Consider the following 27,200-nt stretch of genomic DNA (forward strand, 5'->3'; position numbering starts at 1 on the left):
TGTGCTGGCATTGCAGAGGGTCCAGAGAAGATTCACCAGGATGATTCCGGGAATGGAAGGGTTATCATACGATTATCTGTACTCGCTGGAATTTAGAAGGATGAGGGGGGATCTCATTGAAACCTTTCAAATGTTGAAAGGCCTAGACAGAGTAGATGTGAGTCCAGGACAAGTCTAGGGCACAGCCTCAGGAGAGAGGGGCGCCCTTTCAAAACAGAGATGTGGAGAAAATTTCTTTAGCCAGAGGGTGGTGAATTTGTGGGATTTGTTGCCACGAGCAGCTGTGGAGCCCAGGTCATTGACAGAGATAGACAGGTTCTTGAATGGACATGGCATCTCAAAGGTTACGGGGAGAAGGTCGGGAATTGGAGTTGAGGAGGAGATTAAGAAAAATAGGATCAGCCATGATTGAATGGCGGAGCAGACTCAGTGGGCCAGATGGAATAATTCTGCTCCTGTGTCTTATTGTAATGATCAGCAGGTCGAAATGGAAATGTTTGAGTCCAAAAAGATTGATTCTCATTCTGAATTTTTGTTTATTATTAACCACATTTGATAATCAGGGAACGTCTTACCCAGATATTCTATCCAGTAGTGTGAACAATGTAACATCCCCATTAAATCAGGCTAAACAAGGCAGTGTATAAGTATTTACTATTCACTCAAGGATTATTTGGGAAGCATGATTACAATCTGACCATTTTGCCTTATTTGTGAGCATCGAATTAAATTCCATAACCACCATCAGGAAATTAAACTAAAGCATTTTGTGGGAGCCTTGTATCTACTTTCTGTCTGTCTACATTGTATTTTCTGTTGCATGTTTATTACAGGTAATTGGTCACGTGGGTTGGGGCACGGTAGAAGCAAAGAATATAGTTAACGTATTTACACTTTGTCTTTAGTCAGTTTTAGTTGAGGTTGGAACCAGAGGCAGCCAGAATGATATTTTTTGTTAGACAGTGAGAGATAGGAGCAGAATTAGGCCATTTGGCCCATTTCCTCATGGCTGATCCATCTTCCTGCTCAGCCCCAATCTCCTGCCTTCTCCCCACATCACTTCATGCCCTGGCTAATCAAGAACCTATCTATCAACCTTAAATATATCCAATGAATTGGCCTCCGCAGCCACCTGCGGCAACGAATTTCACAGATTCACCGCTCCGCGGATAAAGAAATTCCTCCTTATCTCCATTCTCAAAGTGCGCCCCTCTATTCTGAGGCCGTCCTCTGGTCTTAGAGTCACCCACCACAGGAACCATCCTCTCCACTCTGTCGAGGCCTTTCAACATTCGAAAGGTTTCAATGAGGTCACCCCTCATTCTTCTGAACTCCAGTGAGCAGAGGCCCAGAGGCATCAAACGCTCCTCATATGACAAGCCTTTCAAATGCAGAATCATTGGTGAGCGCTTATCGCTTAACACTAACGTTTAAGTACACGAAGATCGCTAACGCTTCAGTGCGTTTGAATGCGCTCAGACTGCTTACTTCATTGTGTCTTAAGGTTTATTTTTTATTGATACAAGATTGCTCATCGTTGCTGGTTTCTGAATAAAGGATCGAATGTACTTCAGCTTAGAACTTTATTACTTGAGGAGTGTGTCAGACAGTGCTCAGCCTCTGAGCAGTTTTGGTTTACTTTAAAGTAACCGCTACACAGTTCCATGAGTTAAACAGATTGAGAAATTAGATTAGCAGGAATGATGATAAACAATGCTCAATAATTCAATTGTCGATCAAATGATGAGGAAAATGATGCACTTGTGGATAACCAAAGTGGTAATGATGCTAGTTGGAAAGCACAACCGCAATGCAGAGCTGTAATCCCGAGCAGCCGGCAGAAACAAACAAATTGGAAAGTGGGAGAAAATGTAAAGTGAGTACACTTGCCAAAAATACAAAAGGCAGTAGTAATGTTTTTTAATTGTGCGAAGGAAATAGAGTAGCAAAAGCAAATATCGATCTCATAGAAGGCAAAACGGGGAACTGATGATGGGATGGAAGCACTAATGACGGGGAGGAGATGCGTCTCCACCAAAGTTGACTCAGTGGTGAGGAAGGCATGTGTGATGTTAGCATTCATTTTGAGTGGACTAGAATGCATCTGGTCCACTAGAACGGATCTAACGCCGAGGCTGTTTAAGGCACTGGTGAGGCCTCACTTGGATTACTGAGAGCAGTTTTGGGCCTGTGATCTGAGAAAGGATGTGCTGACGTTGGCGTGGGTTCAAAGGAGGTTCATGGAAATGATTCCAGGATTGAAAGGCTTGTCATGCGAGGAGCATTTGATGACCCTGGGGCCTGTGCTCGTCAGAATTCAGAAGAATGAGGGGGGATCTCATTGAAACCTATTGAATGCTGAAAGTGGATAAGGAGAGGATGTGTTCTAGGGTGGGTGAGTATAACCAGAGGACACAACCACAGAATAGAGGGCTGTCCTTTTAGGATGGAGATAAGGAGGAATTTCTTTAGCCAGATACTGATGTATCTGTGAAATTCGTTGCCACAGGCGGCTGTGGAGGCCAATTCATTGGGTATATTTAGGGCAGAGGTTGATAGATTCTTGATCAGTCAGGGCATGAAGGGATATGGGGGGACGGCAGGAGTTCGAGGCAGAGAGGGAAATGGGTCAGCCAGGATGAGATGGCAGAGGAGACTAGATGGGCCAAATGGCCAAATTCTGCCCCAATCTTAGGGTCATATCTGTGGGAAGAGGAACAGAGTTGACACTTTAGATCGATGATCCTTCTCCACAACTAGGCTTAAAGATTAGCTTTATCTGTCTCGCGTACACCGAAACGTACGGAGAAAGGAGGCACTTACGTCAACAACCAACACAGTCTGAGGATTGTGCCGGCAGGGGCAGGGGCAGGGGCACCCGGAAGTGTTGCCACCCTTCGGGCAACAATGTGCCCACAACCTATTACCACTAACAGTGCACATTTGGAAAATGGGAACAAACTGCAGTTCCCATTGGGAACTCATGCATCCACAAAGAAAGAATAAAGCTCTTTACAGATGGCTGCGGGCATTAAACCCTGATCAGTGATCACCGGTGCTATGAAGCGACTGCACTGCCACTTCACCACGCCGGTTTGGTAAACGGCTATTTTTGGGCTGGCAAGCTAATAATTACTATTATTTAGCAGTCAGCTTTTGAATCCTCTAGTGTTTAAACATTGATGAACCAAATCGAGTTGGATTTATCCAGCCCATCACCTGGAACAATTCTGTACAGAGACCAAACTCTTCACAATTTCTTAAGTTACTCAAGAGTAAACTTTTCACGGCTTCTTCTATCTGCAGCTGATGAACTGCCTAGATTACCTTTGCCCATATTTAACTTTCAAGGTTCAAGTACACTTACTATCAAAGAATGCATAAATTATACAACTGAGACTTCCTTGCTCGCAGGTAGCCGCAAAGCAAGAAACCTGAAAGAACCCAATTAAAGGGAAAAAAAAAGAAAAACACAAATCATGCAAACAATTGAAGTGAACAACGACATTCTGAACCAAAATTGAGTCTTCGGGTCCGAACCCCGGGCAGCCTCCAGGCCCGAAACCTCGCGTATCAGTTCATCATACTGGCAGGCATGGAGCACAACGTCCGGGCCCATCTTCATAGCCTCATCGCCATGGAGATGACCATCACGGAGAGAGAGCAGAATCTTCTCTCGCCTCCTATCTGAACCAGCATTTAAACTGCCTTTTCAGTGATTTGCGCCCATGAAGCTGCATTTAAATTGCACCTTTCGTAATTCCTCTCCCCAAAACTTACTTCACATGAAGCAGCACTGATATCTTTCCTCTAATGCAAGTTCATGAAAAAAAACATTTTTTCTTTAAATATACGACTTGCAATTGAGGCAGAGTGTCAGTAAGTAAGAATGTCCTGGACAACGAACTGCAGAAGACACAAATCAGTGAGGATATCTTCAGTTAGCAATCTGTTTAATACATGGGTCCATTTCTTCCATACCATTGTTGATTTAAACATCTGAATGGAATTAATTACACTTTAGTGTGAAGTTACTCATTGATGTTGAAGATTTACACTAAACAGGAGTAACAGATTTACAATATCTATTACATCTCATTCTGTAATGCAGCTAAGAGCATTTTGGCCCATTTCCACTGTTTTCCATCTAAAAGCTCAAATCAGGGCTACAACTTGTGGCCACTTTATTACCTAATAAAGTATTAGTACTTCCTGTACCAATAAAGTGGCCACTTTTCTCGTGGTCTTCTGCTGCTGTAGCCCATCTACTTCAAATCAAAATCAAGTCAAATTCAAGTTTCTTCTCCCAGAGAGTTTTGGGGGTCTGGAATGCACTGCCTCGGAAGGTAGTAGAGGCCAATTCTCTGGATGCTTTCAAGAAGGAGCTAGACAGGTATCATATGGATAGGGGAATCAAGGGACATGGGGACAAGGCAGGAACAGGGTATTGATAGTAATTGATCAGCCATGATCTCAAAATGGCGGTGCAGGTTCGAAGGGCTGAATGGTCTACTTCTGTACCTATTGTCTAATTATCATTCACCCAGACATGAATACAGCCAGCCAAAGCAGCGTTCCTCTGGGCCCAAGGTGCAAAGCATACGCAGCACATTCAAAATAGCGAACACACACAGTCACGCAAAAAAACTTAGTCCACGTCCTTGAGTAGCATGTCCTGCAAATTGACGGTGTAGTTAGAAACATAGAAAACCTACAGCACAATACAGGCCCTTCGGCCCACAAAGCTGTGCCAACCATGCTTAGAAATTACTTAGGGTTATCCATAGCCCTCTATTTTTCTAAGCTCCATGTACCTATCTAAAAGCCTCTTAACAGACCCTATCGTATCCGCCTCCACCACCATTGCCAGCAGCCCATTCCATCTCTCACCACTCTCTGCGTAAAAAACACAGAGACATCTCTGTACCTACTTCCAAGCACCTTAAACCTCTTGTGTTAGCCATTTCAGCTCTGGGAGAAAGTCTCTGGCTATCCACACGATCAATGCCTCTCATCATCTTATACACCTCTATTAGTTCACCTCTCATCCTCTATTACTACAAGGAGAAAAGGCCAAGTTCACTCAACCTGTTTTCATAAGGCATGCTCCCCAATCCAGGCAACATCCTTGTACATCTCCTCTGCACCCTTTCTATGGTTTTCACATCCTTCCTGTAGTGAGGCGACCAGCGCTGAGCACAGAACTCCAAGTGGGGTCTGATCAAGGTCCTATATAGCTGTAACATTACCTCTCAGCTCCTAAATTCAATTCCATGATTGAGGAAGGCCAAGGCACCGTACGCCTTCTTAACCACAGAGTCAACATGCACAGCAGCTTTCAGTGTCCTATGGACTCAGATCCCAAGATCCCTCTGGTCTTCCACACTGCCAAGAGTCTTAACATTAATACTATGAAATCCATATGGACTACATCTACTGCTCTACCCTCATCAATGTGTTCAGTCACATCCTCAAACTATTCACTCACAGGCTCGTAAGGCATACTCGCGCAATCCAGCCTGTCATTCCACTAATCGAACACTGGAGGGCAGCACTGATGGGAGAGGCCAGCTCTCAACCGACCACACTGCACCACTTCTGGCGTCTCCTCTCCTGGACGCAGCTTACTCCTCTGTCTGTCATGCCATCGAACAAGGGAAAGGCGCCAGCAGCATCCTATATTATCAATATTCAATGTGTTGTGTGCTCTTCTGCACACTACTCTTGTAATTCATGACTATTTGAGATATTGGCAGCTTTCTGTCAGCTGGAACCACTCCGGCCATTCTCCTCTGAACTCTATCATTAACAAGGCATTTTCGTCCAAAGAACTGCTGCTCACTGGAAGTTTCTTTTTGTTTTTCAGACCACTTTCTGTAAACTCTAGAGCAGGGGTTTCCAAGCTGGAGTCTATGGATAATGGTACAGGTCAATGGCATCAAAAAGGTTGGGAACCCTTGCTCCGTGCATGAAAATTCCAGGAGATCAGCAGTTTCTGAGATACTCAAACCACCCCATCTGGCACCAACAATCATTCCACAGTCAGAATTAATTAGATCACGTTTCTTCCCCATTCTGATGTTTGGTCTGAACAACCACTGAACCTCTTGACCATGTCTGCATGCTTTTGTGCATTGACCTGCTGCCACATGATTGGCTGGTGCAGGTATAGCAATTAGTAGTGATCTTTGGCAGTTTCAATGCTTGGTTTAAAAAGAATTGTGTGTTGTTATTGTGATGCAATAAGCTGGAAGTTTGTGAGAGTGAGAGACAGGAATAGGGAATGGTGAAGGAGATGTGGGTGGGCAGCCATTACCGGAAGTTCAAGAAATCGGTGTTCCGTTGAAGGTTGAAGGTTACCCAAACATAAATTTATGAAAAATCTATTGATCTCGATCTTGAGCAGCATACACGCACACACAACGCTGGAGGAACTCAGCCAGCCAGGCATCTATGGAAAAGGGTACAGTCAATGTTTTGGGTCAAAATGCCTGCTGGGCTCCCCCAAAATTTTGTGTGTGTTCTTCAGATTTCCAGCATCTGCAGATTTTCCCTTGTTTGATTTTGATCTTGACTATACTTTATGACTAGGCATACACACATAGCCTTCTAGGGTAGAGAATTCCACCTAGTTATCATCTATAAAGGAAGGAAATTTCTCTCCCCATGTTTAAACTGTAAAAGTGCAGTTCTAGGGTGCCGAAGCAGAGGATATCCTCTTTCAGCACCTACCTGTCACTCACCCTCCCATATGCAGAATTACTCATTCTGTCCATTTGGTATCACCTCTTCAGGAATTAATCCAATCAATTGTTTGCCAAGGACATCAGAGATACACAAAATACATCTAGATCGGAAAGGTAGAGTGGGGATGCACTTCAATCCAGGTGAAGGATCGTGACCCAAAATGTCACGTCCCTCCACGGACGCTGCCTGACCCACTTTCATCCAGCAGTTCGTGCTTTTATTTTGCACAAAATATTGCGACGTCTTTAAGATTCTGCTGCAGGGCTTCCTTGTTGAACTGGATTTTAATCATCTGCAACTCTTGAACTAGGAAATCAAGATCTTATCATAAAACACTTTTTATTATTTATTTTTATTTATTGCCATACAGTGTGAAATAGGACCTTCCGGCAACTCCTGATTTAACCCTAGCCTAATCACGGGACAATTTACAATGCCGATCAACCTACCAGCCAGTACACCTTTGGCCTGTGGGGTGAAACCAAAGCACATGCAGGAAACCCACACGATCATGGGGCAGGGAGCATACTAACCCTTTATAAGCAGCAGCGGGTTTGTACCAAAGAAATGATCAAAGGTTCATTTAATATCTCAGAATGTATAAAGCATAGAACCTGAAATTCGTACTCTTCACAGACATCCACGCAGCAAGAAACAGAATGAACAATAGAAACAGATTATGGGCCGAAGGGCCTGTAAAGTGCTGTAGATTTTTATGTTCTAAACATCAAAACCCTGAAGACCCCTCCCTTCGCCCAAATCTATGCTTCCTAACAAAGTAAAAAAATCTTATTTGCCAATTCAAGAGCTTACATGCCATCTTAACCACTTACTGAAAAGTTGATATTCCTGGACAGAGGCCATGTGCTCTTCATAGTTTACCTCCCCACCTTTTGTATCATCAGCAAATTCAGATATTTCTATCTTCAGCTGATGGTTTCCTTTCTGAACTGTTTGGCGTATTAGCAACCTCAGCACTATCAGTGACAAATGCTCAAGTCCTGGACATGCTAACAGCTCTGGGATGCTAAAACTGTCAAATGTGCTCCACGGCCTTCCACGTGACTGATCTATTGCCAGTCTCTTGATAATTGTTATCAGGCTTGCTGGTGCCATTTGACTCCTGTCCTGCTTTAGCCACTGCAGTTAATCCTCAGGAAATGTGAAAAATTGTCGCAAATGCACCCATTATATATCAACAGCCATCCCCTTTATGACTTTAGGAACCCAAGAGATTTATCAACTTTCAGTCGCCCTTCTTTCTCCAGTATTTTCAGTTCATTAACGTTATTTAGATGTTTCTCATTTGCCACAACATCAATTATTCTGCACCAATTTGTGTCCTCGACAGTGAAGAAAGATGCACAACGTTGTTTAATGGAAAAATGTATTCATTTTCTTTTGCCCATTATATTTTCACCATCTCTGCTTCTAAGGGATCATTCTCTTGGGTACTTTCCCACAACTGCAGAAGTTCTTAAAATTGTTTTTATATTTTTTGCCTGTTGGTTATTGTCATTTTCTGGGTTTTTTTTGTTCTTTGAAATAAATCTTCCAGTCCCCAATTTATTGTTTACAGTGGCCAGATTTTAAGTTCCTTGTTTGTCTTAATTCCTATAGTTAACTATAATGCGATTGCTTATCTAAAGGACTTTCACCTCACAGAAATTTAAGATTTCTTTCAATGTTCACTGTTGTTTATTCACCGGCAATCTAATCAGCTTATCACAGTCTATTTCCTTCTGGAACCCAAATTTTCTTTGAGACACAAAACTCCACTGACTCATAGAACACTCAGTCATTCTTTATGTGCGGAGTCGTCTCCCCATAACCTTTCACGCTCTACCTAATCAACATTCACTTTAAATAAAACCAATGACCTGGTATCCACAGCTGTCTGTGGCAACGAATTTTACAGATTCACCACCCCGTCTAAAGAAAATCCTCTTTGTCTCCATTCCAAGTGGACATCCTGGGTGACAACACTCCAATTGCAATCTCACCAGTGCCTTATAAAACCATAGCATTACATTCTTGCTTCATATTCTAGTCCTCTTGAAATGAATGCTAACATTGCATTTGCCTTCCTCACCACCGACTCAACCTGCAAATTAGCCTTTGCACCTCAGATTTTTGAAGTTTCTGCCCACTTAGACTACACTTTTTTTTCTTCGACCAAAGTGCATGACCATACACTTCCCAACACTGTATTCCATCTTCCACATCTTTGCCCATTCTCCTCATCTGTCCAAGTCCTTCTGCAGCCTCCTAGTTTCCTCAACACATGCATGTCTCTCCACCTATCTTCGTATCGTCTACAACTCTGTCCAGAAAGCCATCAATTCCGTCATCCAAGTCATTGGCATATAATCGTAAAAAGAAGCGGTCCCAACACCAACCTTTGCAGGACACCATTAGTCACTGGCAGCCAATCAGAAAGGGCTCCCTTTATTCCACTCCTGGCCTCCTGCCAATCAGCCAATGCTCTATCTATGCTAGTACCTGTAAGCCTCATGTGCAACACCTTGTCAGATAGAAGCCTTCTGAAAAGCGATATACACAACATCCGCCGATTCTCCTTTGCTCCTCTGTTTGTTATTTCTTCAAAGAATTCCAACAGATTTGTCAGGCAAGAAACAGTGCTATTTTATCATGTGACCCCTAAGTACCTTGAAACCACAATGGCCTCCAATATCTTCCCAACCGCTTGAGGTCAGGCAAGTGTCCTAAAACTTTATTGTCTCCTGCCCCCCTTGGAGACCGGAGTGACATTTGCAATTTTTCAGTCCTCCAAAACCATTACAGGATCTAAAGATTCTTGAAAGATCATTACTAATGTCTCCACAATCTCTTCAGCCACCTCTTTCAGAACCCTGGTCCAGTTGACATATGTACCTTCAGACTTTCCAGCTTCCCAAGCACCATCTCCCTCGTAATGGCATTTGCCCTCACTTCTGCCCCCTTACAGTTTCGGACTTCCAGCGTACCATTAGTGTATCCACAGTGAAGATGGGTGCAAAATACTTATTCAGTTCCTCTGCCATTTGCTTGTCTCCCATTACTACCTCTCCAGCATCATTTTCCAGCACTGATAGCTACTCTTCCCTCTCTTTTACTCTTTATGTCTGAAAAATATTTTGGACTCCTCTTCAATATTATTGGCTAGCTTACCATATTTTCATCTTTTCCCTGCTTATGGATTTTTAATTCCCTTCTGTTGGTTTTTAAAAGCTTCCCAATACTCTAACTTTCCACTGTTTTGCTATATTGTATGCCCTCTCTTTTGCTTTGGTGTTGTTTCAGGCTTCCCTTGTCAGCCCGAGTTGTGTCATCCTGTCTTTAGAATACTTCTTCCTTAGTGGGATGTATCTATCCTGTGCCCTCTGAATTTCACCCAGAAACTCCAGCCTTTTGTGTTCTGCCATCATCCCTGCTAGTGTCCCCTAACAATCAACTTTGGCTAGCTTCTCCCTCATGCCTCTAATTCCCTTTGCTCCACTGTAATATTAATACATCTGACTTCAGTTTCTCTCTCTCAAATTGCAGAGTGCAATCTATCATATTACCATCACTGCCTCCTCATGGTTTCTGTACCTTAAGCTCCCTAATCATATCTGGTTCATTACCCAACACCCAATCCAGAACTGCCTTTTCCCTAGTGGGCTCAACCACAAACTGCTCTAAAAAACATCAAAGGCATTCTACAAATTCTCTCCCTTGGGATCCAGCACCAATTGAAATCCTGACATGGCTATCATAAGCAAACACGAGGAAATCTGCAGGCACTGGAAATTCAAGCAACACACACAAAATGCTGGTGGAACTCAGCAGGCCAGGCAGCATCTATAGGAAGAAGAACTGACGAAGGGTCTTGGCCCGAAACGTCGACTGTGCTTCTTCCTATAGATGCTGCCTGGCCTGCTGCGTTCCAACAGCATTTTGTGTGGATTGCATGGCTATCATAACATTGCCCTTTTACCATGCATTTTCTATCTCCCGTTGTAATTTGTAGACCACATCCTGGCTACTGTTTGGAGGCCTGTGTATAACTCTCATCAGGGTCTGTATCCCCTTGCACTTTCTTAACTCTACCCAAAAGGTTTCTACCTCTTCCAATCCTATGTCGCCTCTTTCTAAAGGAATTGATTTGATGTTTTACCAATAGAGTTATGCCACCCCCTCTGCCTACCTGCCTGTCTTCTTGACACATTGTGTATCCTTGGATGTCAGGCTCCAAACTATAATCTCCTTTCAGCCACAACTCAATGATGCCCACAACATCATAGCTGCCAATCTCTAACTGTGCTACAAGATCATCTACCTTTTACCGTATAATGTGTGCATTCTAATGTAACACCTTCAGTCCTGTATTTGTCACCCTTTCCTATTTTGCCCCCCCATATTACACTTCAGCTCATTCCACTGACTGCTCTGTCATCAGTCATTTCTTTCTCACAGTCTCACCACACACTGTGTCTATGCATCGCAACTTCCCCATCCTCTGCCCTATCACTCTGGTTCCCATCCCTCTGCCACATTAGTCTAGAGCCTCCCCTGCAGCCCTCCAAACCCGTTTGCAAGAATATTGGTCAATCTCTGGCTCAAGTGCAACCCGCCACTTTAGCTTAGCTGAAGCGATCCCAATGATCTAGAGCTCTGAAGCCCTGTCCCCTGCACCAGTTCCTCAGCCATGCATTCATCTGCCAAATCAGCCTCACTGACTTGTGACACAGGCAACAATCCAGAGATTTCTACCCCAGAGGTCCTATTTTTCAGCTTTCTACCTAACTCCCTAAATTCCCTCTTCAGGGTCTCCTCGCGTTTCATAGCTACACTGTGCTATTAGCGCCAATATGTCCCACAGTTTCCAGCTGGCCACCTCTCCCTTTAGAATGTATCTGATTCAAGAAGTCCCTGACCCTAGCACCTGGGAGGCTACATACCATCCGGGTGTCTCTCTCTCTGTCTGTCATGTTCACAGTATCTCAAGTCTACTCCTCCATGGATTCCCTTTTCACTACTGTAGTCCTCTTCTTCCACACTTTCCTTCTGAGCCACAGCACTAGACTCAGTGCCAGAAACCTGATTGCTCTCCCCGGGTAGATCCCCTTCTCCCAGTAGTACCCATTTGAGGGGAGCAGCTACAGGGGTACTCTGCAGTGGCTGGCCTCCCCTGACAGTCAGCTGCCTCCTGCAACTCAACATAGGGGTGATGACCTCCCTGTAACTCCGTCACCTCATTAGTTTCCCATAGGAGCCAAAGGTCATTGAGCTGCAGCTCGAGTTCCTTAACACATTCTCCGAGGAGATATGGTTATCCGGGAGGCTGGAGGTCTCCACGAATTCCTACATCTCACACAAAGGACGCAACACAGCCCCCGGAGCCATTCTCAGTGCACTAACAGAAACTTAGCTCACCCAAGCCTGTTGAGCCAAAGCCTCACCACTCTAACACTGGTCCGGTCACACAATGACCACTCCGCTTGTCCCCACCTTATTGCTATTTGCCACTAATGAATCGCGATTTGATTGGACCACCAGAAAAAGCAGAAAACCCATGAGCATTCCTTTTTTAAGTATCTTGTCCTGACTTGTGTGTGGTCTCCTCGCTCGATACGATTGGGCCGCTGGGAGAAAGAAACTTCACTGATAAATTGCCCCCGCTATAGATGAAGGTGGAAGTAATACAGTCGGCCCTCCTTATCCGCGGGTTCCGCATGCACGGATTCAACCAACTGCGGATCAGGAAAACCCAGAAGATCTCTCTCCAGCACTTGTTGTTTGAGCATGTACAGACTATTTTTTTCTTGTCATTATTCCCTGAACAATACAGTGTGACAACTATTTACATAGCATTTACATTGTATTAGGTATTATAAGTAATCTAGAAATGACATAAAAGTACAGGCAGTCCCTGGTTATGAATGAGTTCCGTTCCTGAGTCCATCCTTAAGTCGGATTTGAAGTCAGAACAGGTACATCTGGTATTATTTAGCGTCAGTTAGTCAAACATTTACTTAGTATATAGTTAATATTTTATCATTCTATGCATATCAAACACTTAAGAAACAAACGTATTTCTATAAATAAACCACTGCATTGCTTAGTAATAATTTTAGCTTTCATCGGGGCAGGGCCTTTCACATGCTCCATTAAAACTGTTCCGATCGTTGACCGACTGTAGCCTAGCACTTTTCCAATGACTGATGGCATTTCACCTCTTTCCGATCGCTTTATTACTTCCACCTGATTTTCAATTGTGATCGTGATTATTTTTGTGAACAGGAACATTGCGGATTCAGAGCTGCACCGCCGGGTCCTAATGTCCTCCGCAGTGAGACAGGTTAAATAAAGTCTGGGGTTCCACTGGGTCCTAAAGACCACTGCACTGAGACAGGTTAAATAAGGGACTTGAGCATCCGCGTTGCTCGGTATCTGCGGGGGTCTCAGAACCAATCCCCCACAGATAAGGAAGGCCGACTGTAGTTGCATTGATAAAGATTGTGCTGGTGGGGCTATTAGTACATCCATCTGACAGGACAATAAGTTGGGGACTGAGATTACTCTGAGACCTTGAATACACTCTGCCTCTTCCCATATCAGAAGAAAATGCAACATGGAAATTAGTCAATTGTATTTAAATGTAACTTTGAGCAAGTATTTCTAATAACTATTAGCTGAAATCTATATGTCATTAGTCACCCATTAGACTGTGATTGTTTTCACATTCAGATTTAATGCTTAGAACTTTAACCATTTATTGTTTTCTTTATTTTGACCTTGTTCAGCGAGACATTATTATTAATAAATCTCTGTCCTTCCATCTGTACCTTTGCCCTCTGGCTCATACTTTCAATGTATACCCAGTACTTACAATATTTCAGCAGCATTTTGTGTGTGTTGTTGTTTGAATTTCTAGCATCTGCAGATCTCCTCATGTTTGCACTTTCAATATTTACCCAGTTTCTACACCACACCCATCAAATACCAGCCTTTTCTCACTAACATGCTAACATGACTGATCTAGCTAAACCTGCAGTATTGATGGGATAAATTTTGGCAATTCTGTTTCAGCTGAAAGAATTTGGCACAGCAGGTATTTTTGGAGATTGCTGACATATGGTGCAAATTCAACATGGTGATTCCCCAGTCTGAAGGTACAAATTCTGGTCGCCCCACTCTAGGAGTGAGGCTTTGAGGATTTGGAGAGGGTGCAGTAAAGGTTTATCAAGACGCTGCCTGGTTTTGAGAGCATGTACTATCAGGAAAGGCTGGAGAAACCTGAGCTGTGTTTTCTGGAGCGCTGGAGGCTGAGGGGAGATCTAATGGGAGTTTACAAGATTATGAGAGGCATAGACAGAGTGGACAGACAGTATCCATTTCCCAGGGTTGAAATGTTTAACAGCAGAGGGCATGCATTGAAGCTGAGAGGGGGCAGGTTCAAAGGGTGGAGCCACCATAGGAGGCTTTTAAGAGACGTTTGGATGAGCACATGGATGTGAGGAGGATGGAGGGATATGGGCACGGTGTAGGTAGGAGGGATTAGTGTTTGGGTGTTTTTGATTAGCTGGTCCAGCACAGCATTGTGGGCCAAATGGCCTGTCCCTGTGCTGAATGGGTCACCTTCTATATTCACCTTCCTAAACTAGGAATTTCTGCAGAGATATTGTCCTACTCATCCACGGTGTTTTGGAACATGTGACAATACTAAACCAATGCCAATGCCTCAGTAGTTCGGCCTGTTGAAGAAAAGAGTGCAGAGCTGATAGAGTCCACAGCAGTTCTGACAGAGAACTGTGTAGTTGGGGTACAATAGCAATAGTACTCTGCCATTTAAACAAGTGCAGCTCTTCCTATTACCTTCATGTTTCTTTGGACACTAGTGCAGCTTCGTCAACACTCAAGAGGCTTGACACCATCAGTACAAGGCAGCCTGCTTGACTGGTACCCCTTCCACAAGCATCCAATGCCCCCACCGTCGATGAACTGTTGCAGCAGTGTGTACTGTCTACAAGATGCACTGCAACAACACACCGAAGTTCCTAAGGCAGCACCTTCCAGACCCACGACCGCCACCATCTAGGATGAGAAAGGCAAATACCTGGGACACCACCACTTGGAAATCCCCCTCCAAGTCACTCAATGTCCTGACTTGGAAACATATCGCCGTTCCTTCATTGTCGCTGGGTCAGAGTCATGGAATTCTCTCCTTAACAGCCCCGTGGGTACCTGCACCTCAGGGCCTGCAGCGGTTCCAGAAGGCAGCTCATCACCACCTTCTCAAGGGCAACTATGGATGGGCAATAAATGCTGGCTTAGCTGGCGACGCCCACGTCCCGAAAATGAATAAAAACTTTAAAGAAAAACCAAACAACGAGTGTGTGGACGTAATTTGGGAAATGATGCAAGGGAACTTTGTCATGTTTGACGGCGAAGTTAAGATCTGAAACTGGGAGCAACCACAAACAGCCTCGCGACTGCCATTTCTCAGTGCACAGTCCAAAACCACAATAAATCACAAAGGCATGAGCAATGCAGGAATTACCACACAGTGGAGTTCGGCTAACGACATCTGTGTAAACATATCGATGGTCTGGGAAATACTCCATCATTGGCACCTTCCATGGACTCCGTCTGTTGTTGGCACTGCCTCAGAAACGCAGGCAAAATCAAAGACCCCTCTCACCCAAGACATTCCCCTCACCTACTGCCCCAACCCTCTTATATCAGGCAGAAGATACAAAAACCTGAAAACAGATACCACTTGGCTGAAGGACAGCTTCTACCTGCTGATGTAAGACTTTGCAACCTCTGAAAGAGCTCCTTTGGCCCATCTTATTATTGCTGAATTGTGACTCTGCCTAGTCTCATCGACTGCACTTGGACCATAACCCTCTCTACCCCTCTATCCAGTACCTATCCAAACTTCTCTTAAATGTTATACTAGACATCTGAATATTAAAGTTGAAATCTTGACCGTACAATCTAACTTGTGATGGCTTTTGCACCTTATTGTCTACTTGTACTGCACTAAGGGCTCTCTAAACTCTAATCTCGAAGGGCTGATTTATACTTGTGTGTACGAGCTATGCCTTAACTCTGATTTTCACTTCTGTGTCACTCTACGCTGTAGCGAGCATGCATTGTTGTGCGCCAAAACGCTAGCTGACGGTGGGGTTTCTATGCCACTGTGTTGAGTTTCTTTGTGAGAGACATAGGCAAGGAAATGCAATTCAAACATTTTCGCATGTCGGCAGGTAGATTTGATGATTTGGTTCATCTATTTCGTATCGGTGTACAGGCATGGCGGAGAAGAAGCAACCGGAAATGCGTAGAAGGAAATGCACCAAGTGGACCAATCACAGTTGTTGCGGTCTGCGTTGTCACGATGCGTGAGTAACCTTTCTGGAGAGGTGCATGTCACCCTACGGCACAGGGCGCAGCATAGGTACGGCGTAAAGTACACGATACTTACGGTGTGGAAGCGACACACAAGTATAAATCAGCCTTAAGCGTAACACTGCATACTAGATTTTGTTGTTTCTTTGTCACTACCCCAAAGTATTTACATTTTGAAGTGATACATATACATGGCTTGCAAAGCCAAGTCTTTCACTCAGTACGCACAGCAATATTAAATCAATTATTTATTTATTGAGATACCATGTGGAATAGGCCATTCTGGCCCAGCAACATCTGATTTAATCCAAGCCTATTCACAGGACAATTTACAATGACGAATTAACCTACCAACTGGTAAGTCTTTGGACTGTGGGAGGAATGTTCAAACTCCTTACAGGTAGCGGCAGGAGTTGAACCCGGGTCGCCGGTACTGTAAAGCGCTGAGCTAAACTTCCTGCTAATTCTGAATTTCTTCATTTCATTCAAGGTCTCCTAATGCTCTCAAACAGAGGCTTTATTTTACCCGTCAGCTGAAACTTTTATCAGTATTTATTTTTATTTCACCCGCACTCTCCGGCACAGGGGACACTCCAGTATATTACAGACGAAGCGTTTTGTTTGCTTGCTTTAATTTAATTTTATTTATGTGGAGATACAATGCAGAGTCGGCCCTCCTGGGGCTTCGAGATGCACAGCCCAGCAAGACCTGACAGCCCCAATTTAACCCTAATCCAACCACGGGCCAACTTACAACGACCAATTAACTTACTGGCATGCCTTTGGAACGCGTGGGAGGAGCCAAAGAAACCCCAGGCATTCCATAGGCCGGATGTACAGAGACTCCTTGCAGAGGATCCCGACGACGGGTCTTGGCCTGAAACGTCTTTTCCGTAGACCCTGCCCGGCCTACAGAGCTCCTCCCGCTTTTGCTCGGGGTTTCCAGCATCTGCAGATTTCCTTGTGCTGCTGACAGAGGATGCTGGGATTGAACTCTGACACCTCGGGCCACGGTAACATCACTGTAATACCACTGTGGCACCCTTTTATTTGGAGGTACCTCACGGTGTCAGGGTCCATCCTGCCCAACCAGCCCAGTTACACCCATTGGACCGATTGACCTACTAACCCAAGCGTTTTTGGAACGTGGAAGAAACTGGAGCCCCCAAAAGAATCCCACGCAGTCACAGGGAGAATACAGTAACTCCTTAACGGGAATCGAACCCGGGTCGATGGCGCCATTATAGCGTTATGCTAACCGCTTCGCTACAGTGTTGGGGTGACCATCGCCCCACTTCCAGTTTCCACTGATTAAACTATTCAGTTGCTTTAACTTTGAAAGGAAACGTACTGTCTCAGTTATCACGGGAAATATTTTGCATCAGTCAGAGTCGTATGGCACAGAAACCGACCTTTTGGCCCAACTGCACAGCATCTCCCCTGCTACCCCCAGTTGCCCTCGATTGGCCAATAACCCTCCGAGCCCCTCCCTTCCATCCACCCTCTTCAACATTCATCTTTTAACGAGCCTCAAATAATTGTACCTGCCTCAAGTACTTATCCCAGTTACTCACTAACCCCCCCACCCCCACAACTCCCACCTGTAAAGAAGAGGGTCACGAGTCCCGGTTTCGAGACTGGAGCGAGGATCAGATTGGTTCGCCTGATATGTATCCATGGATTAGGAATTTGCTGTGGTGGGCTGGTCAGGGAATGACATGCAACAAAATAGAACAACATTCAACAATTAAAGAAGAATTACATGAAAATGAAATGAGAGCTTAAAGGACAGAGATGGAATAAAATGTGCATAAATACATAAATATCAGCATGCATTTACAAGGTAAATAGCATTATTAAAAAATCATTTAGAGTGGCTACAGTGACGGGGCAATAAATAGGAGTGGGGGGTGAAGGGACTAACTAGAATGGTTGATCAGATTGGGCGCCACGGTAACGTAGCAGTCAGTGCAACGCAATTACAGCTTTGGGAGGGGGGGGTCATTTCAGAGTTCAATTCCTGCGCCGCTCTTCAAGGACTCTGCCCATTCCCCCTGTGGAGTGTGTGTGTTGCCCCCACGCGCTCCCACAGTCCGAGGGCGTACCGGGTGGGTGAAGTGGTCATTGTAAATTAACCCATGAGTAGGTTACGGATAAATTTGGGGGGGGGGGGACAGGGTTGTTATTTATTTCTTTAGCAACTCGGTGCAGACTGGGGCCATCTGGCAACCCCCAACAAACCCGATTTAACTCTAACCTAATCACAGGACAATTTACAATCTACCCGGCACGTTTCCGGACTGTGGGACGTACAGAGACTCCTCACAGAACCGCGTGGGAATTGAACTCGGGGACGCCCTGAACTGTGGTAGCATCATGCTGATCGTTATGTTCCCACGGCACCCCTGAGGTCGCCGGGGTGGCGTGGCTCGAAGGCCCAGTCCAGTTGCTTCACAAAGTAACTTAGTTAACTGACTTACTGCTGGGGGTGGGGGGGGAGGAACTTTTCAAGATGGCGTTAAGTTTTTGTTTTAAAAGCCCGGTAGCACATTCCAGAAAAGTGTTTTTTAAAAAAAAAAACAATGGTGGGTAGCATTCGCAATCAGCTTCCCTGTCCTGGACATATAAAAGCCCTGCAGTGATGGCAAACTGCAGCCGATGACCTTTTCCACTGACCCGACAGTTCTCAGCTGCTTTCGAATGTTGTGACCAAAGCAAATGGCACTGGGGAGTCAAGTTCTAGACTTGCAATACCCAGGGACGACTGGGTATTGTTTCAAAAGAATTTTAATACAATGTCTGATCGTGGCAAAGTTAAAATTGCAAAAGGACATTTTTATATCCATGTTACGCTCGTCACAAAGGAAAACCAACGATCGAGTCAGATAGCAACGGAATAGTCCTGACGAAGGGTCTCGGCCCAAAACTCGGCCTATAGATGCTGCCTGGCCTGCTGCATTCCACCAGCATTTTGTGTGTGTGTTGCTTGAATTTCCAGCATCTGCAGATTTCCTCGTGTTTGGGGAGCTTTCTACCGCCCCTGGATGAGTAAGCCAAACTAATAGTTTCAGGGCAACCATCTTGGGCCTCTTCAGGTGGAAAATCAGCTATTTGGGTTTAAATGGCAGCTTTAATTCTGCACCAGCATCTGGGTTTTGTACTCGCCTAGTTCCCACTTAACCAGAGTCTGATCACTGTCACAACTGAGGCCAGTGTGCTTGCTCTCCTTCCCCAAAATAGTTTTCAGTTTGATACCAGAAGCCAACAGCTTGTTATTTACCAACTGAGTCATCGGCCGCAGGGCCACTGAACCAACGGTGCTTTTTCCAACTCCCCCCCCACCCCCCAGATTATTATCTGTCAGTTGGTTTACAGTGACCGGTTGCCACGACGATCCGCCAACAAAGAAGCCACTCGTCATGGGCCGAAGCTCTGCTGACTGAAGTGATTGTGATAGCGGACTGGCCCGAGGCGCCCAGTGCTTCCAGCAAGATGCACGGGCTGCTGGACTTGCGTCTGACGGGTCCCCAACGGCCCAGCTCAGGAAGGCAAGGGACCGGCTAGAAAATAAACTCAGCTCCTGGGGGAAACAAAGCAGTCAAAATAAAAAAAAAACAGAATAATGAGCTCTCCTGAAGGCCCAGCTCCTTCTAGTAATCAGTTTAAATCCCTAAACTTTGCAAATGAATTATAAAAGGAACCTTCAGTATAGGGAAGGATGCTGAAATACTAGGGTATGCTGGGACACATAGTGTTATAATAATCTTCGGGTATTCCGGGTCACTCGACATCAGGCTCCTTCACCCAGGGTTGACCAGGCCCTGACTTGTGTCCCAGCAGCATTGGTCCCTGGGCCACACCTCTCGAGCCATAGCCTTCTGTAATCCTCTGTGACCGTCTCGATGGCTCTTTTCTTTGCAGTCCCCCTTAACACCAAGCAGGGAGTAGGTTCTCGCACAGCGAGCAGCCTGCAAGACTTCTACACCCCACCTCCAAAGGCTCCTCAAAGATCTGGACCACGCCCCCCACAAACTGCAGCCACTCCATCCGATGACCTGCTGGAGACGACTTAACCCACTGGTGTTCTGCTGCTCTGCTTGGAGTGGGAGTTGCTGGCGCTCTGATTCTTGGTGCCGTGGGGTGACGCCAAGCCGGGCTCCTCTTCCAACGCATCAGGGGTAGATCCCGTGCACTGCACTGCTCCCCCCTGCCCAGGCACCCTCATCTTGGTCTGGTGTGTTCTCAAGTCAGGGATGTTCTTGCAGAAAGCTACTTTGAAACTGATTTCAACAGAATCTGGTGATCAATTCAGGTTTTTTTTTGTGAATTGCTGAAGTTTTACACCGTAGCACAGAAGCGAAGAAGAACAGTGGAAGTTTTACAGCTAATGCAGGAAAATTGATAATATCTAGTTGGAAGGAACTACCCCACAACTGTTTAGTTTAGCACTGAAAAGTATGGGACGCCGAAGGCGCAGAGTCTTGCCAGCTCTTCCCCACCCATTTCAATTCGTCTTACCATTCCCATCCCGACATGTCAATCCATGGCCTCCTCTACTGCCATGACGAGGCCACAGAGGAGGAGCAACACCTTATATCCCATCCGGGCAGCCTCCAACCTGATGTCATGAACATCGATTTCTCAAACTTCCGGTAATTGCCCCCCCCCCCTCTCCTTCCCCATTCCCCATTCCCATTTCCCTCTCTCACCTTATCTCCTTACCTGCCCATCACCTCCCCCTGGTGGCTCCTCTTCCTTCCCTGTCTTTCATGGTCTTCTGTCCTCATCTATCAGATTCCCCCTTCTCCTGCCCATTATCTCTTTCAACAACTTCCCAGCTCTTTAATCCCCTTTCCCGGTTTCACCTATCACCTACCACCTTGTACTTATTTCCTCCCCTCCACTGCCTCTACCTTCTTACTCCGATTTTTTCTTTTTCCTTTCAGTCCCGATGAAGGGCCTCGGCTCAAAACGTCAACTGTTTACTCTTTTCCGTAGACGCTGCCCGGCCTGCTGAGTTCCTCCGGCATTGTGTGTGTGTGTGTGTGTGTGTGCTGCCAACAAAAGGCAGCTTTGTTTGTCTCAGGATGTTGCCAAAAAGCAGAAGGAAATCTGAGATAATATTCAGATTGAATTTCAGAAAAAATAATGGCAGAGAAACACAATTACTGATCAAATACTTTACTTATTGTTGAAGATGTTTTACCAGGGTGAATGACAGTAAGAATCAGAAATAAAGAAGAAACTGAATTAATTCTGAACTTGCAGCTTACACAATGGGACTACTGTAAGATAGATTGGCAGTGAAACTGTGTTCACAAGGCAATGTTGTTAATCTTGCTGCTCTGGAAAGAGGTCATGAAATCTGCTTTAATTAGGTTTGTACAATGTCATATTGTTCCTGACATTCTGAGGCAGAACCTGACATTGTTAGTGAATGTGAAACGTATTCGGCCTAGGCTAGGTGTACTGTTTGTTCACGTTCCCACATGGCACAGGAGAAAGGCCATATGCTGCTTAAACCCAATGAAACCATTTCACTGACATTTCAAGTAGTATTCATTTTTTCAAAGAAAAATCTTTCCTTAAAATGCTCGAAAAGATTTAGACTTCCTTCTCCAATCCAGAGATCCTTAATAGTGGGCAGAATAGATTCCAGTGGAGTCAAGAGTTAGAGACACAGAGTCATAGAAAAGTAAAGCACTGGAAGCAGGCCTTTCAGCCCATCTAGTCCATGTCAAACCATTTAAGAGGCCCAGTCCCGTCCATCTGCACCCAGTCCATAGCCCTCCATACCCTTACTATCCACTGATTTAAAACTTCTCTTAAACATTGAAATAGAAATTGCATGCCCCACTTGTGCTTGGCAGCTTGTTCAACACACTCATGACCCTCTGAGTGAAGAAGTTTCCCCTCATGTTCTCCTTAAACTTTTCACCTGTCCCATGACGGCTGATTGTAATCCCAGCCAACTTCAGTGGAAAAAGCCTGTTTGCATGTACCTTACCTATACTCCTCATAATTTCACACACCTCCATCAAATCTCTTCTCAATCTTCTATGTTCCAAGGAATAATGTCCTAACCTATTCAATCTTTCCTAATAACTCAGATCCTCCAGTCCCGGTAGCATCCTTGCAAATGCTCTTGGTACTCTTTCAACCTTATTTACACCTTTCCTTAGGTAGGTGACCAAAACTGCACACCATACTCCAACTTAGGCCTCAGCAATGTCTTACACAATTTCAACATAACATCCCATCTGTACCCAGTACTTTGATTTATGGGGGCCAATGTGCTAAAAGCTTTCTTTACGATCCTATCTACCTGTGACACCACTTTCAATAAGTGATGGACCTGTGTTCCAAGATCCCTTTGTTCTACCGCACTCATACCATTCTCTGTAAGACCTACCCTGGTTGGTCGTACCAAACTGCACCAGCTTGCACTTGTCTGCATTAAATTCCACCCGCCATTGTTCAGCCCATTTTTTATAGCTGGTCCAGATTCAGGACACACACAAGCCCTTTTTTTTATATATATATACCTCCTATGTCTGTTCTTAGCTAACATATTACGCAGTGACATCAGCGCCTGACTCCGTAGCGAAGGTTCCCGAGTTCGAAAGCAGTCGGGCTGCACCCGGACACGCCTTCCATCTGTGCCGGGTTGAGTGTCGGGCTCGCGAAAAAAGAAATTTGCTGTGAGAAGGACTTTGGGGACCACTCACAGAATCTTACCTCCAAGACAATCACTTGCAAAAATAGTGGTTGCCCAGGCTCTGGCAGAGTATGGCACACAAAAGAAAGTGAGGGAGAGGCAGAAAATAAAATGCTAATCCATTGAATCAATTAATAAGCAAAATGCACGAGATAATTAGTAGGTGAGGCAGCATTCAAGGAAAATGAAAGTAATTTCTCCAAGAAGATCAGGACAGACCCCTTGACAGAAGACTTTCTTTTAAGCAGCAGATTTCTAAATTCCACAGGCTTTTGTATCTTTTGATTGACGATGTTGTAAGGCTCTTGCTTACTTTGAAATTCGTGTATTAATTAAGCATCTTGCCATGCTGTTTCCCACTCAGTAGCAACTCATGGTGTGGCGACAACTGATCGCCACTACATGCTCCATGTCTGATTGCAGATTGTGCAGAGCAGACGACGCAGAATTCATGAACCAATCAATACGATCTTCACTACCGATCGTATTCCTGATGAAGGGTTTGGGCCCGATACATCGTCACTACCTCCTCCCATAGATGCTGTCTGGCCTGCTGAGTTCTGCCAGCATTTTGTGTTTTTATGATCTTCACTACTTCATGCTTTTTATTTAGCCAAGGCTTTATATCATGTGATAGGACGAGGGATCTTCGTCTCCTTTTCAGCTTTTAAAGCATCATTGAATTGGATGTCAATCACAGTTTGCATCACTTATCTGCCAGTCAGTAGCTCCCAATATAATTGGCAAGTCGAGTAGCCAGGTCTTTGATGGAAGATATTAAGGGATGGAAATCTAAACTGTGAACAAACATTTCCTTTGATCAGGAGAAATTTCTGAAGCAGGGCAAATATTTCACCAAGGATTTAGATATCAGGTATGTCAGCAAAAGAACAGTATTTGAAGGTGCAATAGTACATCAATAAAATTAAAAATAAATCATCCAAGAACAACATTCAAGCTCTATGAAGTGTCTCAAGAAAGGGAGCATTAAAACATTGCAAGTGATGTTGCCATCAACAATCAGAAAGGAGTAAATTTAATAACTCATCGGGGTGATTGTTAAGTTCATGGCCCAAGGTAGAAGGAGATGAGTTATTAACTTCAAACTTTCTGCATAATCGCTCAAAGAGTCGACCTGCGTGTGCATGTAACGAGAGCTGTATAACTCATCTCCTTCAACCTTAGGCCACGAACCTATCAATCACCCATCTGTGGACACTTTCTGGAGGTCCAAGATCCATATGCACCACGACCGCTGGACTAAGTGTGTAAACGTAGGAGGGGACTATGGTGAAAAATAAATGTGCTAGGTTTTCTAAAACTGACTCCTTCTACCTTAGGCCATGAACTTATCAATCACTCCTCGTATATACTTATATATAAATACATTATTATAAGTCCACACACACACACACACACACACACACACACTACCCCCCCCCACCGTTCCTCCTCCTCCTCCTATGTTTCTATGTTCCTACCTAACATACCAGTGTACATTTAACCCTCAAATCTGAACTGATTCTGCAACTTATGGACTGACTTAAAAGGACTGTACAGCTCATGTTCTCAATATTTAAGATTATTACTTTGCCTTTTATTTTTGTGCTGGCACAATTTGATATCTTTTGCACATCGGTTGTTTCTGTTTGAGAGCGGTTATCCATTGCTTCTATTGAGTCTCCGTATTTACTGTGAATGCCCACAAGAAAATGAATCTCGGGGTAGCATATGGTGACATAAATGTACCTAGATGTACTTACTTTGAACGGGGTTGAGCAGGATAATAAATCTGCCATGATCAAATGGTGTGGGCCAAATGGCCTATTCTTTCTCCTGTGTCTCATGGTCTTAACATTTTAGACGTTTTGTCTCCTCAGATACCAAGTCAGATTGTACGCAGCCAAGAGGGGAATGAGTGGATGATAACATTCTTGCTATTCTCGGCCTTCTGGCTGGTAGAGTTCGTGGGCTTGCATTGTGCATTCTTCAGTTCAGCAAATTGAGTGTTGTGGACTGCACGTTGCAGTTAGTTCCCCAGTAATGGATGGAGAGGCTATACTGTACCCCACACTAAGTATGCCAAGTATTCTTTGGTCAATTTTAAAAAGGGGTGAATATAATGAGGAATTGTATCATTGGTATAGGTACACGCTGATGTTTTGCCAAGGTTATTGATGTATACAGCATGCACACCTACAGGAAATGAGATCTTCTGCAAGCAAAATTCTGACTGACAGACCCCATGACAGACAAAACTGCTTTTCACATGTCATTCTTCACAAAATACCTCATTAGTTTTGAATGCTCTCATTATTTAAACTGCTGAGTACTTGCTTGGTTCAATGTTACCACAGTCTGGCCCCATGTGAGGTACTAATCAGCCTTTGTTCTACAATAACAAGTGGTTTAAATTCCTTCTATTCATTTCAGTATTTGTTTTCTATCTTCCTTTGAATTATACATTTTTTGAAAAATGAAATGTTTGACATGAACAACAATTATTTGCATAGCTATGCTTTCATAAATTAATCTGGAATTTTGGAGGAATAAGTACACACAAAATACAGAAGGACACATTGAACCTGAATGGGTGAAGGACAGTGGAAATAAATAAACTGGATGTCTTCTTGCCTTGAGCTCAAAGGAAAGGAGACCACCATTTTGTGAAGCTGCTCTGCATCCTCCATTTTGTGAATTGGTTTTACTCATTTGTATCAGTGTTTTAATGATGCTCCAGGTGATCTTCTGGACTAGAGATCATTTCCAAATAAGAAGTTACTTGTGAGGTGTTCTTTCACATGATATATCAAGCAGGTTTGTGATTGGTGGGGTCTGTGTCTGCCTTGAGTGTTTTGAGCTGGTTAATGGTTTGGTAACTGATTTAGAACAAATAAAAAGTCATAATTTACCAGATGTCAGTTGCAAAACAGGGCAATAAATGGATGCTTGCTTGGACCAAAGCCAATAAAAAGGTCAGTCAGATGACCCATAATCAATAACACTAAAATGCAACAGTCGAACTGGTAAGGAATGAATTTAAAAGCAGAGGCTTCAAATACAAAGTAGCAACAACTCTGGAGATTCACCATCATCATGAGGAAGAACCCCTCCCCATGCCAGGGCTGGGGGTAAAAAGCTCGATCTTCTGGCCAGCGGGAGAGCCCCTGTTTAAGTGTTATAAATTGGTCTGAGTGAGTATTGGTACAGAGGCAACAGGAGAGTTCATGTTCTAAGTTGTTGGCCCGGGGTCAACATAGTTACGTTGTTTTTGTGCAGCGACAATAAAGTGAGAGCTTTGATTAATTAAGAGTTGCGCAGTGAGTTTCCTAACTTAGTTCTGTTGGTAAACAATCAACTGCGACGTCTATGGAGAGGAATACACAGTTGATGTCGCAGGCAAGATCCTTCAATCAGGTACAGTAAAATTTATGATTGACTGAAGCAAAATAAAACAGAATTGTATGGGATTATTTTTGGAATGTCAGTACAGATATACAGTTAAAAACGGAAAACAGGTGCTTTAATCCCATTTGTTGTTGTTCGGTCATTAAGCCGAGTCCGATTTGTCATGATCTCATGGACTCCTGCACACCAAGCCTTGTATTCCCATACTTGGGAATAATTCTTGTTTCACCTTTTTAATTAAAAGTGTTAGGTTACAACATCAAAGAGCAAGTGGAACACAATCCTGACTAAAATTGCAGACCACTTAAAAGTCACATATATATTTATCTAGACTGTAAAGTTTATGGTAATTGTACATGAAGTACTTTAAGGACTGGCACGTTATTATTAACAAAGGAATTGATGTGGTAATGGAAGCTTCTGAAACTGGGAAAAAAATTCAGCAATAGATAGTTTTAAAGATACTGACGTACTTTAAGATTATGGAGGGTATGTCCTGCAGCACTCTCCTTGCTGTCTCTTTTTTCCTTTTCAAGGTGGCTGGGGTCCTGTCGGAGTTCATGATCTACAGCTGCCATCAAATTGTGCTTCTTCTCAGCAGTGGGTTCCGGCTCCTGGTTCGCCAACTGGCTGTTTTCGATGTCTGCAGGAGCGGCCTGGAAGACGTGTGCCTTCGGGATGCGGCCTTGGGCGGCTCCTGTGGACCAGATTCCTCGCCTCCTGACTGAAGCGTCGTGGTAGATTGGAATAAAGGGAGGGTGGGTGTCGAGAGCCTCTGCACTCGGGCGATCGTGCTCTCTCTCTCTCTGGGAAGAGAGTCTGCTGGTTCTTGGTCAGGGGAGTTCAAATAAATGTCGCTGCAGACTGTAGCAAGGAAACAGTGAGCTTTTGGTCTCTCGCTAGAGAAGGGGTGACACCTCTCCAGGGA

At 44.4% G+C, this 27,200-nt stretch overlaps 1 protein-coding gene across 1 annotated transcript in view; it reads right to left on the minus strand.

The window, feature by feature from the left end:
- Nucleotides 1–26,879, minus strand: part of LOC132380499 (cAMP-dependent protein kinase inhibitor alpha-like) — a 51,120-nt gene extending 24,241 nt beyond the window's left edge. Inside the window, exon 1 of the mRNA XM_059949355.1 lies at nt 26,746–26,879. Coding sequence (XP_059805338.1) covers nt 26,746–26,850 — 105 coding nt within the window. The 5' untranslated portion in view covers nt 26,851–26,879. The remainder of the gene's footprint in view (nt 1–26,745) is intronic.
- Nucleotides 26,880–27,200: the final 321 nt, after the last annotated feature.

The sequence above is a fragment of the Hypanus sabinus genome, chromosome 24 (genome assembly GCF_030144855.1).
Source record: "Hypanus sabinus isolate sHypSab1 chromosome 24, sHypSab1.hap1, whole genome shotgun sequence".
In the NCBI taxonomy this organism is placed as follows: domain Eukaryota; kingdom Metazoa; phylum Chordata; class Chondrichthyes; order Myliobatiformes; family Dasyatidae; genus Hypanus; species Hypanus sabinus.